At 36.6% G+C, this 15818-nt stretch overlaps 1 protein-coding gene across 2 annotated transcripts in view; it reads right to left on the minus strand.

Moving 5' to 3' along the window:
• Positions 1-72: 72 nt before the first annotated feature.
• Positions 73-15818, minus strand: part of HemK1 (HemK methyltransferase 1) — a 66748-nt gene continuing 51002 nt past the window's right edge. For both annotated transcript variants that reach the window (XM_090402003.1, XM_090402005.1), the window contains exons 5-6: positions 13620-13840; positions 73-332 (exon numbers count right to left, since the gene is read on the minus strand). In XM_090402003.1, coding sequence (XP_090258129.1) covers positions 92-332; positions 13620-13840 — 462 coding nt within the window. In that variant the 3' untranslated portion in view covers positions 73-91. The remainder of the gene's footprint in view (positions 333-13619; positions 13841-15818) is intronic.

Consider the following 15818-nt stretch of genomic DNA (forward strand, 5'->3'; position numbering starts at 1 on the left):
ACTCAGTTCTCTCAAATAACTCAACTTGTTAATTACAAGATACGATAATGGTGTTGATATATGATAAATATATGACAAAGGTAAACCTTTCTTACAAAGAATCCTTTACTATTTCCACAAATCTGTTTCGTCCAGTGAAATCATTATGTACATTGTGTAATCTCAAAGATTTGAAATTTTGAAGTAAATCTGAAATCACTGGGGGATGTGACAGAGAAACTTCAAGAAAGAGATGCCCACCAACCTCAAGATTATCATTAGCTGACAAGAGAATGTGGCTAACTACTTCTAGGCCATCATGTCCTCCACAAAGTGCATTATAATCTTCATATCTAATTATAAATAAAATAACAATTACCTCTTTTCAATGTCTACTCATTACCTAATTACTACATACAGATTTAGAGGACTATTAAAATTTAATCTAAGAGTGGTAAGTTACATGTAACCATCATTCAGTTAATAATAAGTACTGGATAACAGTAATACAAAGAACAAAAATTTAGCTGTGACATAAACATTGAACATAGTATTATTATTATTATTACAAGAGATCAAGGAGTCAGGGACTCATCAAGAGAAGCCACATATCAATCATGTACTGCTCTATGAGAGAAAAAAACCAACTCTCACTCCTATCTTGACTACATTCATTCTCAGCTTCCATGGATGCCCTCTTGTCCTCTCCCCACCTTGTAAAGGGTGTCCCAAAATTCACGCAAGATTTAAATTTAGCGGCATTTGTGCGGTAAAGTGTTGCCAACGAGAAAAAAAGACTGCTTGATAGCTGACAGTTCAGGGTTATTAAAAACGGAGTGCTACACGAAAGAACAACGCATTTTCATTGTTGAGCAATATTTTAAAAATAATGAAGGTTTGGCAGCTACAGTTCGCAATTTTCGTACAAAATATGGGCGGAATAGTGATTTAACTTCATCAACTGTGAAAAGATTAATTAAAAAATTCAAGGAAACTGGATCAATTAGTGATCTTATACACTCTGGCCGTCCTTCAACAAGTCGTTCAACAGAAAACATAGCAGTTCGTGAGAGTGTTGCTGAGAGTCCAGGAACATCAATTCGGCACCGTGGTCTTGAAATGGGCATTTCGAGAGCTCTCTACAGTGTATTCTCACGAAAGATTTGCATCTTTATGCTTACAAAGTTCAATTGACTCAAGAACTGAAGCCTACTGACCACACACAGCGAAGAGAGTTCGTTGAATGGATTATGGAACAACAACAAGTGGATGCTTATTTTTCGAATAAAACCATCTTCAGCGATGAGGCTCATTTTCATCTTGATGGCTTCGTTAATCGACAAAATTGTCACATTTGGGGTTCAGAAAATCCACGAGTGATTGTTGAGAAACAAATGCATCCACAATGTGTCACTGTTTGGTGCAGATTTTGGGCTGGAGGCATCATCGGTCCATTCTTCTTTAAAAATGCAGCTGGTAAGGCAATAACAGTTAATGGTGCTCGCTATCGCAACATGATAATCCAGTTTTTTGTGCCTAAATTGCAAGATATGGATGTGGATGACATGTGGTTTCAACAAGACAGTGCCACATGCCATACAGCCCGAGAAACAATTCAATTACTGCATGAGTCATTTCCTGGTCGTGTAATTTCCCGTTTTGGTGATCAGAATTGGTCACCCAGATCATGTGACTTAACGCCATTGGACTTTTTTCTTTGGGGTTTTTTGATCTAAGGTTTATGCCAACAAGTCCACGACCACCCACGCCTTGAAGGAGGAAATTGAGCGCTGTATCAACGAAATTCAGCCACATTTATGCAAAACGGTCATGGAAAATTTCGACAAAAGAGTGCGTATGTGCCAGCAAAGCCGTGGAGGCCATTTACCCGATATGCTATTCCATGCATAACCCTATACTGTATACTTTATGAATCAATAAGAAATTACAAGTTTTAATTAAAAACCTGTGTTTTCTATCAAAATTACTTCTTGCGTGAATTTTGGGACACCCTGTATAAAATGAAAAATTCCATCTGTTTGTATCCTGTATGACTCTTTCAAGAGTTTGTTGGTCTCTATCATATCATCCCCTCTTTCTCCTGTTTGCTGGCATCTGAAGACCACAAGTTCTCATTCTCCCCCCCCCCACCTCCTTTTCTCATAATCTACATTCCACAGTCCCAATATCATCTATAACACTGTCCTTTGCAGTTACTCCACTGTATCTGCATCACCATGAAAACCAGGAGACCAGATATGAGCACAATAGTGTCCAGATGAGATCACATCAAAGCCTTATAAAGAGGCAAAATGACTTCATTATTCTCAAAGCAATATTTGTTTCAGCATTGCAATTATCCTCTGAGTTGAGTTTGCAATCTTTGTTATATGGTCCCTGAACTTTAACTTCCTATCTACTAAAACTCCAATTTTAATTAAGAACAACAAAATGTTACTATTCAAGAATGCCATTATGAAACCCACATTTTTATAGTTGTCCGATTGCAGACAACCATTTTACCATCTTTTTTTTTTTTTTTTTATATATCCTTGTTTATTTCAAAGTTTATAAATGCATTTAACTATTTCCTCTCAATCAATAAATTGTGAATATGTCTTGTGGCAAAGGCAGTGCCCATCAACAGAATCACAATTTTCTAACGAATAGCATTAACTTATGCCAACATTGATGAATAAGAACGGTTACTGCATTTTCTGTTTTGTGCAAAGCAAAACTGCTATATTTTCTGTTTTTATAAAATAAAAGTGTGGCTTTTGTTGGTTTGTACATAGCAATTCGGTAAACTTCCACTAATAATCCCAATGTTACAGTCCCAAAAAATAGAAGCTACAACAGAAGGACTATGCATCCATATGATTAACAAGGAGAGAGTTTGCCAAAGTACAGGAGGCATCCTGCTACAAGATTGCAACACAAGTCTCTGCAAAGGCTGCAATGTATGTGGATTAACATATAGGTATATGCAACGAGCTATACTAAAGTTGAAGGGAACTTTCACTAAATCTATGTTTTAGAGTGTACATAAACCAAGAGATAAAATATGCTACTCAAACAGAATTAACATTCTGGACAATCAGTATTATTATTAGTTTTTTATTTTGTTCACATGAAGTCTCATTCCAACTGGAAGGTTAAGTCAAAAGCCAGAATTATTGAGTGTGGTGCAGAAATGCATATGAAATTTTTGTAAAAAAAAACTGTATATTCATGAAAGGCATGTGTATATGCACACACACATACACACACAAGTTGAAGGTAGCTTTGACTAAATCTATGTTTTAGAGTGTGCATAAACCAAGAGATAAAATATGCCACTCAAACAGAATTAATATTCTGGACAATCAGTATTATTATTATTATTATTATTATTATTATTACGGGCAACTCCAGGGAGTCATTAGACTCATCGAGGGAGGCCCCAAATCATTTTCATCACAACTAATCGACATTCATACAGTATCTATCATACCTCGCCTTAAACTCATTCCTTGTCACAGCATCCACCACAGACTCAGGGAGCGCATTCCACTCATTCACTACTCTAAAAGTAAAGAACCCAGCTCTAACACCTTTACTAACCACACTTTTGCCCAGTTTCCATGGATGTCCCCTAGTCCTCCCACAACCAGCCCTGTTCTCAAAAATATCTTCTGAATTAATTTTATAGAAACCCTTCAGTAATTTGAATGTCTCAATCATATCTCCCCTCCTCCGCCTATCAACCAATTTTTGCAACCCACAAATCCTCAACCTGTTCTCATACGGTTCATTCCACAGACCTGCTATCATCTTGGTCACTCGCCTCTGGATCCTCTCCACCTCCTCCCCATCAAGAAGAAACCTAGGTGACCAAATCTGAGCACAGTAGTCTAGATGGGGTCTTATCAAGGCTCGATACAGAGGAACAATAACCTGCTTGTCTCTGCTTGTCAACGTATTCTTCAACAACCAAGTGATTTGATGAGCTGATTTGGCCACTTTTGCAATGTGTCCCCTAAATTTCAATTCCTTATCCACCAACACTCCTAAATCTCGTGCCTCATCAATTTCCTGGAGCACGGTTCCACCAATGCAGTAAACTGCCTCCCATCTTTTCACCCCAAAATGCATAACCTTACATTTTGCCACATTAAATTGACATCCATTCTCCCTAGCCCAGACCTCCAATCTATCCAAATCATCCTGCAAAATTTTGACGTCATCTGCATTCACTATTGCCCTACCCAACTTCGCATCATCCGCAAACAAATGAACTGTTCCTCTCAGATCCTTTCCTATATCATTTATGAACAAATTAAACAGCAGTGGTCCAAGAACAGATCCTTGTGGTACACCACTAGTCACAGGCCGTCTTGTGGACTCTACTCCTGAGTAAACCACTCTCTGATATCTCTCCGTCAACCACCCTCCTATCCATCTCACCAACCCTATGTCCATTCCCATATGCTGCAATTTACTGATTAGAATTCCATGTGGTATCCTGTCAAAGGCCTTAGCAAGGTCCAGCAGAATCACTGTAAACCCATTACCCTTATCCAGTTCAGCCGTCACTGTGTTATAATACGTGAGCAAGTTACTGAGGCATGACCTACCCTTCACAAAACCATGCTGTCCCCGATACAGTATCCCATTTTCTTCTATCCAATCTTGTATTTTCCTCTTGACTATTTTCTCTAAGACCTTGATAATGATTCCTGTTATGCTGATTGGCCGGTAATTTTCAACAGCAGCCTTGGAACCACCTTTGTGCAGTGGAACTATTTTCCCCTCTTTCCACCCCCTTGGGACTGACCCAGTCCTGAGGCTCAAATTAAACATAATGGTCAAGGGCACTGACAATTCTTTGGCCGCTTCACGTACGACACGAGCTGGTATACCATCCAATCCCACAGATGTATTGACATTGAGGTTCTGTAATAGACTAGTTACCTCTACCTCATTCATCACAATTCCAGTATAAGCTGTTGGTTCCTCCATTTCCGCAAAGCCACCACCTGGATGATATACTCTTGCAAAGTGCTCGCTCAGTAATTCCACAACATCGACTGATTCAGTTACCTCCCTACCCTCAGCATTTTTTAAGATCATTCTACCATGAGCATTTTTCCTTTTACTTGCAACATATTGAAAAAACTGTTTGGGATTCTCTTTAGCCTGCATGGCCAATTTCCTTTCGTAATCTGCTTTTGCTTTTCTTACCACCCTTGTTACCATCCTGGCCTGAGCTTTATACTGTTCCTGCACCTGATGGTCACCCTTCTCCTTAAATTCCCTCCACAATTGTTTCTTTTTTTGCAGCTCAAGCTTAATAGTGTTATTCATCCATTTAACCCCTACCTGATTTATTATTCGGACTCTTGGTATACAGTCAACCATTGCCTCCTGCAAACAATTCTTAACCACCTCCCATGCACCATCAACATCCAGCCCTTGCAGTTTTACATGCCATGGCATTGAGCCAAGCACACACCTAAGCTTGTCATACTTACCAGCCCGGTAATTCCACATATACCCTGTCTTAATTGTAAATTCGACTCCTTTAGCCACCTCCCAAGTCATGACCTTATGGTCACTCTCACCAATTGGTGGCAACATGGTCATGTTCGTTACAGCTACATTCTCAGTTGCAATTACTAGGTCCAGCACTCTCTGCCCCCTGGTATTTTCCAATACATGTTGCCATAGATAGTTGTCCCTTAATAACTGCATAAAATCCAATTCCTTCCTCCCATGTGCCCTCTCCTCTTTCCAGTCAATATTACCATAATTGAAATCACCCATAATAATTACCCTCCTTCCATTCATTTCTTCTATTTGCTTATGCATACTATTCCCACCATCCACTCCATCACCCGGTCTATAGCAGCACCCAATTGTATATTTTGTTCTGCTAGATTGTATCTCACACCAAACACCCTCAAATGTGCTTTTTTCCCCATCCTGCAGTTCAACTTCTATACTCCTTGGCTGAAGCTCATCAGCTATCATCAATAACACTCCTCCCCCCTTTTTATTCACCCTGTCACTCCTGAACACGCTATACCCATCGCATTCAATCCCACTAGCTTTATCATCTTCTGTCAGCAATGTTTCACTAATACCGACAACCTGTGGCCTGGAAGTGCCAACCATGGCCAAAAACTCTTCCTTCTTGTTCCTAATACTCCTGGCATTAGTGTACATGAATCGCAGAAGCCCATTTGTCCCATCCCTACTTTGATTCCTTATACTAATTATCCCATTCTGATTTGTTGTCCGTCGTACTCGCCCGGGCATAATATACTCATTCATACACTTAACTGCCCCCCCTAAAGTCTGCATATCTACTCCCCCCCCTCTTAATAAATCTAGTTTCCCTGAGTCTGTACATCCACTTCCACATCATTCATCAACACTCTTTCAAGTCTCCGTACACCAACTCCATTCAAATGTAACCCATCCATCTTATATAAGTCCTTTCGCCCATCAAACTCATTCCACACATCCACAAATTCCACACCACTCTCCATGCATAACCCACGCATAAAGTCATTGGCAATTATGGCCCTCCTTCTAAACACTTCGCTGTCATACCGCGGTAAGATACTCACCGTCCTAACTCTCTCACTCTTCTCTTTTGCTACCTCAAACAACTCCCTCACATCCTCTATCATTTCCATTTTGTCCTCTTTCAAATCATTCGTTCCTGCCACTATTATCATCTCTTTCACCCTCTGTTTTTGCAGTCGAATAGATTCGCTGACGTCCTTTATGTTCGCACCAGGCTGGTACGACTTCGTTAAACTCTCAATTATTACGCCTCTTAATAGCGAATCCCCATACAGCACTCGCTCCTTCATTTTATTGACGTTTACGTACATTCTATTATTTGCCGTCACAGACTTCCGCCGGTTATTTGTCGGTACGTTCAACACACATTTTTGCATACGCTCCAGTTGTCGTTTGGCTCTGTGTATCGCGCCATTTAAACGGGCAATTTCGCTACTCGCATTTATCTCACCATTTTCATTATCGATCAAATCATCCATTCCTTCGGTGTTTCTATCTTCATTTACACTTTCAGCGACGCTCTCACACATATCTGGCACTACCACGCAATTCTCTAGTACACCGCCATTTTCTACATTCTGACTACCGTTAACGATATCAGTCTCGATACACGAAACACGCTTGAAGTCCTCATTCTCTTTACACTTTCTACACATATTAACTCCACTATCACTTTCTAACCAGACTCCTACCACTCTTCGCAAGGCATACATCTCACAGACAGCACATTGCATAAATTCTTTTACATCAAAATTCTTAAGCAAGCATGGCGACCTGGCCGCCATTTTTTTCTTTATCGGTGCCATGTGTACGCTATCTTTTCTTAAAAATAATAATTAAAATAACAGAAAACACGCAAAAATTGCACAGACACACCAAGAAACAAAAAGCAAACAATACTACTTAAAATTCTGGTAAAATATCTAATGTTAACACAAAATAATACTGATCTTTTCAGGAGCTCTCGACAAGCCGACGATCTAATCCGTGCGACACCAAGCGACCCCCAATTAGTTTTTATTAGTTTTATTATTAGTTTTTTATTTTGTTCAGATGAAGTCTCATTCCAACTGGAAGGTTAAGTCAAAAGCCAGAATTACTGAGTGTGGTGCAGAAATGCATATGAAATTTTTGTTAAAAAAACTGTCTATTCATGAAAGGCATATGCATATGCACGCACGCGCGCACACACACACACACACACACACACACACACACACACACACCACACACACACACACACTTTCTCTCTCTCTCTCATATGAATAACAGCTACAAGCATGGTTAAAAAAGGAAAAGTGCAGTATGAGACTGGCCAGTCAAAGTTAATCCAAAGGAATTCTTCTCTTATGTGGCAAGCAAAGGAAAAATAATTATGGAAGGGTGACACTGGCAAACTGCTACGTTAACAGTCACCATAGCAAAGGATGTACTGAAGTTATTTAATAAGCACTTCTTCAGTGTCTATTATGCTGGTGTACATTAAGCTGTGAAACATGTAGAAGGGAGGAAAATATTACGAGAATTAGAAGTGAAAGTTTCAGAAGTAGAGTCACTTAAGGATCAAAGCCAAATAACTGGGAGAAGACCTCCACGTCGCCTTTCAGGAATGCAGAGAACTGACTGGGACTTCTGACCTAATGTCTGCTCCTCACCTTCATGCGGTGTGCTCTGTTAGTAGGTATCTACTTGGTACTGAATGAACAAGGATGGGCTGGAAATTTGGGACTTAACCAACCAAATTGTACTCTTTACTGTTTAAATCAGAAATGTATATGATGGTACAACATGATGAGATTTCATGCCAGTTAGGGCATCATCTGGTTAAGGCCCCTACTGTTTTCATCAGGAAACAACCAGGGTAAAAATGAAAATTCAGCTACTGGAACAAGCTCCAACTCAAAATCTAGAAGAAGAAGAAGAAGGAAACTCAATATAAGAAATATTAATGGAAAGGAAATTGAACTTGCTGAAGAATTGGAAAAGAGTGGACATAACAGAAATGACTGAGACAAAGAAGACAAAAACATGTGAGATCTTACTAGATGCTATAATATTTTCAGGCAATAATGATCAAGGAAAGGAAGGAAGAGCAATAGCATTCAACACCAAACATGAAGATAAATTTCTTGATTGAAAGGCGTTTCAAGTAGGGTTATGTGGGCAAACTTTAAAATGGGCCAATGGACAACAAAACTTATTTGTGTTTATGGTCCCACGGAAGGTTCTTCTAAGAAAGTAGTGGAGGAATTTTTTGAGCATTAGAACAGGCAGCTGACATAAAGAAAATGGAAAAAGTGGTCCTTGTTGGAGATATAAACAGCAGAGTAGGAAGTGAATTCCACAGGCATACAGAAATGTTCTGGGAAAATTTGGAGAAAAGCAAGGCTAATAATAATGGTAAGTATCTGTTGGATTTCTGCTAAGAATATGGACTAGTTATTACTAGCACCATGTTCCAACATAAAGATATGCACAAGTTCACATGGAGAGAAGGCACAAGAAATAAAAAAAGCCTCATTGACTATGTCATTGTTGATAGTGATATCATCATGCTGATTCAGGATATAAGAGGGTACAGAGAATTTGAAATTGGAAGCGAACTACTAAGCAGGATAAAAATGGATATCACATTGAAAAGAACAATATGAAACAAAATGAAAATGAAACAAACTGAAAACAAGAACTTTGGAGTCTCAGTGGCAAACTCTGAAGAAGACATTGATTGACTGATTCAGGTAGGCAGGTATGTGGTGAAGTTGTTTGCAAGGATAGAAAAATAATAACACCATGATGGACATAAGAAGTTAAATAAACAGTCCTGGAACAGAAGAAAGCATACCCAAAGTTCCTAGCAAATAAGTTGACAGATGCTTTAAAAGAACACAGAGAAAAATGTAAGATAGCTAAGCCACGTGTAAAAGTAGTTAAGCAAAAGTCATTGGGAAGACTTTGGTAAGCGTATGGAAAATAAATATCAAGAAGATGGCAAAATGTTCTGAAGGCTATTGAAGAAGCTTAGAAATGGAGGAAAGAGTACTGTAAAATGAATCAAAGATGTTAAAGGCAAGATGAAAACTGAAGAGAAGGATATCCTAGATGTCTGGAGTAATTACTTTGAAACACTGTTAAATGAACCAAGCAGTGACAGTGCCTTATTAGAAAAGTTTCAAGAGGAATGCAAAGAGGAGTACATATCACTCGAGGTAGAAAAAGCCATCAAAAACTTGAAATGTGGAAAGCAGCTGGAATAGATGATATTTGACCAGAAATGCTTAAGTATGAAGGTATAAAAGTTTTCCAGTAGTTAGAATTGAAGGAAATACAGGAAGATGGTTTCATGTAAAATCAGGGGTAAGACAGGGTTGCACATTATCTCCACTCTTATTCTTCATCTAGGTTTTCTTCATCTTCAGCAGGGTTTTTTATCCTGGAAACTCAGGTTTTTCATCCCGCATACAGACAAATTGGCCCTTCAGAACACATGCAATTTACAGACAAAAAATACTAGTTGTGGTGGTCAGTAGATGGCGTTGATGGAGATGATTGGTAATAGAAGTTCGGTGTAGTGGTGGAGATAGTTGTATAGTAGGTGTCCTCCCGCGATGAGTCTTCGGACTCCTTGGAGGTGTAACGAATAATAATAATCTATATGGATCACATTATAAAAGGAAGTGGCACTAAGGCTGATATATTAGAACTGGAGATGTCAAACTTAGCTCTTTGCTTTATGCAGATGATGTACTCCTAAGCATATCTGGTGCAAGTCTGCAGGATTCTCTAACCAAACTGAATAACAGCTCTAACAAATATGGCATGAAAATCAGCAATAAAAATAGGCAGGAGCATAGAAAACTTCAGCTGCATCAATGGCAGAATCATATTAAAAATGAAGATATTAGAAGGGAACTAGACATTATTAGCATTCAAGAATGTGTCAGCAGAGATAATCTAAGGTGGTATGGCTACTTAAATAGAATGAGGAAAGATTGCCAAAACAGGTGTTATGTCAAGATGGCAGAAAAGAGATCTAGAGGAAGACCACAGTCTAGGTGGATTGATTCAATCAGAAGAGTCTAAGAAGCATGAAATGTTAGATATCACAATATTGGAGTGCTCACAAGTAATAGATTGATTTGGAGGAAAATTGTTGACAGGAGATTAATAATAACAGTTACATATCAGGAAATTGATGATGATGAGTTTCACACGTGCATTAAGTGTTGCTTGGGTTTAATGTTAATAATGCTGAGAGAATGGATGACATATCACCATGTATTTTTAAGGTATGTGCAAAAGAGTTAGCTATGCTCTTTGCATGCTATGTCTTGCACTGGGGAAGTAAGAAATGAAAGAAGGCAAAATAGTACCATTCTACAAGTGGTTACATGATAGAAGTTTCCAATTACAAACCAATGTGTATATATGCAGTTGGTCAAAGTATACTAGGTTAGGAATAGAATACGGGCGAACCCAAATTTATGAACATAACATTATTATTATTATTACGTGACACCTCCAGGGAGTCCAAGACTCATCGAGGGAGGGCATCCACTCTATAACTCTCTGTCTCCACCACTCAATCCATCAACCACAACAACGGCATCTACTGCCTACTAACAACACTAGTATTTCCACAAACCATCACAAACATCCATGTCCACGGCAGGATGAGAACCCGCAGCCTTTTGGCTGGAGAGCAGATATGCTAACCACTCGGCTAACCAGGCCGACATGTTCGTGGAAATGTGTTTACAAGTTGAATGTTCATAAGTTGAATTTATTCTTTTTAAGATACATCGCTAAAAATTTTAATACATTCCTGAAATAATTACAAAATAATTATTATAATTAATTAATTAGATTAATTAAAGATGATGTATATAATAATATTTGGTTAACCGATCAAGTGTTGATCAATTTTATTAATTAACTTAACCAACTAGTTTCGCCACACTTTTCTGTTGGCTTCTTCAGGGCACTTACATATAGGTTTAAACACTCTCACAATTATGCGTAACTGCAAAACTGACAAGAATAAAAGCTGACTAGAATAATTACAAATAAAATAGTATCGAACGTGAGTGAAAGATGATGTATTTTTTGGTTCCTTCATGAAAAGAAATAAAGTACAGTATATGTAATAACTGTTAGTACATGCTAGTCAATTCTGTATTAATTAATGATTTATGAAAATATTAGTTGTGTCTTTTTACAATAAAATTTATTGTAAAAAATGCATAACTGAAAATAATTAAAGTTTTTCGCTTTTTTTTCTATTTCTTTGTACATTTTTTTGTAGAAGACAACTCTCTATTAATGCCTTTGCAGTGTAAAAAAAGTGAAAATTGTTTTTATTTTATTTTTGATTATGAATCCAAATTGAATAAAAGGCATTCCATTTCTTTGATGATGACATTTCCTTTTTTTACAAATAACTACAACTTGAACAAAGCATGCATTCCCAGAATAATCACAATTTTGTAATGTAAAAAATCACAATTTTTACACAATCAGATTGTCTAAAAATAACTTAATTGTAATTTAATTAAATTAATTTAATCTAATTTAAGTTTAGGCCACAACGTGCCACTGCACGCAATTTGGATTCCATTATACATATGCACCCTATCCTTTGTGTCATTCCTAGTATTGTTCTACCATACTGATGATGTCTTAAGATACCTAGGACGAAATATGTTAGTAATAAAAAACCTACTACTACTGTGGTTCACGTGTGTTAAATTTAGTTAATCACAATTTTGTCTTTTAAAATTGCTATAACTGATAAAATGACTAATATAAATAGGAGCAATTGAAGCAAGTGATTCATCATTCTTAAATCGCTTTAATTACGTCCAGTTTAGTTTCTATTGAAAGCAATCAATTTTTTTAGCACTCTCAGAATCACTTTGTCTCCATTTGTTTTCTATATTTCAAGGGTAATAATAATAAGAAGAAGAACAGTATATTTACACACACATCACATAGAAAGAGTAAGAAATTACCAGATTAAAATTAAATTGTGCATCGTAAAATAGTGGTGAACTTCAAGCAACATAAAATATTCACAAGTGCAGGGTTCTGCCTTTGTAAAATGTGCTGGGAAATTGTTCATATCTTGAAAGTTCATAAGTTGAGTTTCACCTATGCAGGATTGGGTTGATAGACATATGATTTACAATGGTCAGCATGGGTTTGTGCAGAGCAGGTCTTGTTTTAGCAATATGCTTGCATTTTATGATACATCAACGCATTGGATAGGAGAAATCATATAAAGTAGCAACAAAGTGACCATAGCAAATAAATTCTGTTGTGAAATTAAGCATTTTAAATATAAAATATAAAAAATAATAATATGTTTGTGATAGAAAGGTTGGGACATTAGGTTAGTGAAAGAATTTTTACCAGATTAATATCAAAAGGATCATAAGAAGAATGAAGGGTGAGAAGGGAAGAATGAGAGGCTATTCCTGGAAATTGTGTAAAGATGTGGTGAAGAAGAGTGTGAGAAGTAGATTTTTTATTTTTACATGGAGAATGGTAGGTAAGTAGAAATGATTGCCAGAATGTGTTGTGAATGCAGTGATTTCAAAGTTCAATATGATAGATATGTTACCAGTTAAGTGACCTTCCCCCACAATGAGTCTGCTGACTACTTGGAAATAACTGCAATAATGCTGCTTGCAGCAGGATGGAGTCATAGCACACACTAATCGTAACAATTATGGCTTTACTAACAGATTTCTTAGTAAATGTGTGTGTATGTATGATAGGTACGGGATTTAGCCCTAAGATTATCAGACTCATCATCATGATATTTAAGCCCATATGTTTTAATAATATACTGAAAAAGAAGCAATATAAGAACATCCTGCATATTCTGCATGAGCTGAAATAGAACAATGACAATGATTTGTACAATAAATTGTCTCTAAGTTGTAAAAATAAACATAAAAAAAGCAACAAAATATAAAACTAATTTATTTGCAAGAGAAAAGTGGCAATTCAATGCATGCTTTATACTTTAATTGAATAACTATGCATACATGTAGAAAAACACTTACTTTAATATTTCAGGTTCTAATTCTTGCATTTCTGATTTAGAAATATATGGAGGATTGCTAACCATAATACTGAACTTTCCTATATGTGGCACTTGGGCATTCCATAAAGAAGTAATACATGTATGGAAAACCTGAAACCTGCCTTCAAGACCTAATTGTCTGGCATTTTGAAGTGCTAGTTTACATGCACTAATATTGTTATCGATTGCTATGCAGTGAATCTGAAATTGAAAGCCAAAGTATATCTAAGTAGTTTACAAGTAAAATATTTTCTGAAAGATATTCTTCATTATTATCATCAAAGAAACCATCATGAATCATATTTTAAAAAGTTGAAATATGGGTATTAAGTCCAAACTAGGGATGCACTAAATATTCGGTTTTGCTTCGGTGTGAGTGTATTCAGTTATGATATATGGATTCATCTGATTATTTTACAATGAATTCATTTTTTTATATGGCTCCAACCCATGAAAGGCTTTTATAAACCCATAGTACATTCAAACTGCAGTTTGGTTTAAGGATTGTTTTAATATTTTAATTAATTTTATGCATTTTTTGTATTTTTTTTATTTATTTTTTATGAGGTTTAGAAATCCTGCTCTAGAGACCAAACATGGAACTTTTTCAAGCCTCTAATAAGCCTCCAATCATGCTCTTCTTTAATAATTCTGCTTACTTACTAACTGCTGTTCACTTATGAAAAATACAACTCTCTGAAAAAGGGGTTGTTTTGGTACTAAATGAGAGTTCTTGCCATTTTAAGGTTTCTGCCTGATCTCTAATAAGAACTATCCATGCCTTAGGCAGCACCCATATATTTTAAGCAGTGCGAGCTAAGACAATTCTGATGATGAAGATTGTATTCTCATAGCTCTCTGGTCAGTTTTTGAAACTTGCAAAGTTTCTATATACATATGTATTTATTTTCATGTGGTTAGATTAAGTATTATTACATATATTTTTTAATCTTTCTCATTCTGAAATTTAGCTGAAATATGTACTGGATATTCAACTGAAGCATAATGAATTAAATTTTATAAACAAATTATCTGAACAAAAAATATACACTCATTAAAATTTTTATCAATTTTTAATGATTGTATTTTTTTCCAAAAAATATTTATTTATAAAAATTTTATTTAATATGCTTTGGCCAAATCCTAGTTTGGTGTATCCCTAAGTCAAAACACCATACACCATATCTGCTCAAGAAAGAAGATACTTAAGTGTTCATCTCTTAACTTTAAATTCTGACTTATCCATAATAGAAGCACTTGTCAGTTTTTAATTCTCAGAATCCCTTCTTGCCACTTTCTTAGTTATGTAAATAATTAAGAAAGTAATATAATAGTTATAATAGTTATATAAAAGTTATAATAATAGTTATAATAGTTATATAAAAGTTATAATAATAGTTATGTAAATAGTTTTTACATAACTATTATACTAATTAATATTTTTTAACTATCTAATAGCTATGTCTACACCGCTTGGAAAGAAGTCAACAGATACTATAGTGTGAGGAATAAACATCCATGGCACTCACCTTAATAACATGTAGAACCTCCTTTCGCTGCAATGACTGCAGTAATTCTATGGCACATCCTTTCTACAAGAGGATCAATGGGAATTTTGGACAATTTTTTCTGTAAGCACATAATGAGGTCCTGGACTGTTGTGGGGCAGATGTTCCTTATGCTCAAGTTTGCCCTACAGATGTTCAATAGGGTTAAGATCAGGGTTCAGTGGAGACAAGTCAAGTGTGGTGACATTCATGTCCACAAACCAAGTTACAGCAGCAGCTTTATGACATGGTGCACTTTCTTGGTGAAAGAGACAATGGTCATTCTGTAGAATCGCCATAAAGTAGGAAGCACTGCATTGTCCAGAATGATCAGATACCGCTCAGAGTTCAATGTTTGTGGTCAAACTCAAAGGAGGCTAAACCAGAAAAAACAGGACCATACCATCACACCACCACCACCACCTTCAAATTTTATAGTTGCTCAGAAGAGGGTGTAGCGTGATTCATTGCTCCATAGCACAGCTTTCAAAGCTTCCAGGTCCCACTGTACACGCTCTTAGTTAAAACTGGTTTGAAAATTGTCTTGTATACAGTAGCTTAGAGTTTTGATTAATTTCTCTCTTAATCCATATTAATTTATTCAGATGACTTCTTTCCAAGCAGTGTTTAAG

The sequence above is a fragment of the Typopeltis vanoorti genome, chromosome 12 (genome assembly GCF_054136105.1).
Source record: "Typopeltis vanoorti isolate ZY-2024b chromosome 12, IOZ_Tvanoo_1.0, whole genome shotgun sequence".
NCBI classification, from domain to species: domain Eukaryota; kingdom Metazoa; phylum Arthropoda; class Arachnida; order Uropygi; family Thelyphonidae; genus Typopeltis; species Typopeltis vanoorti.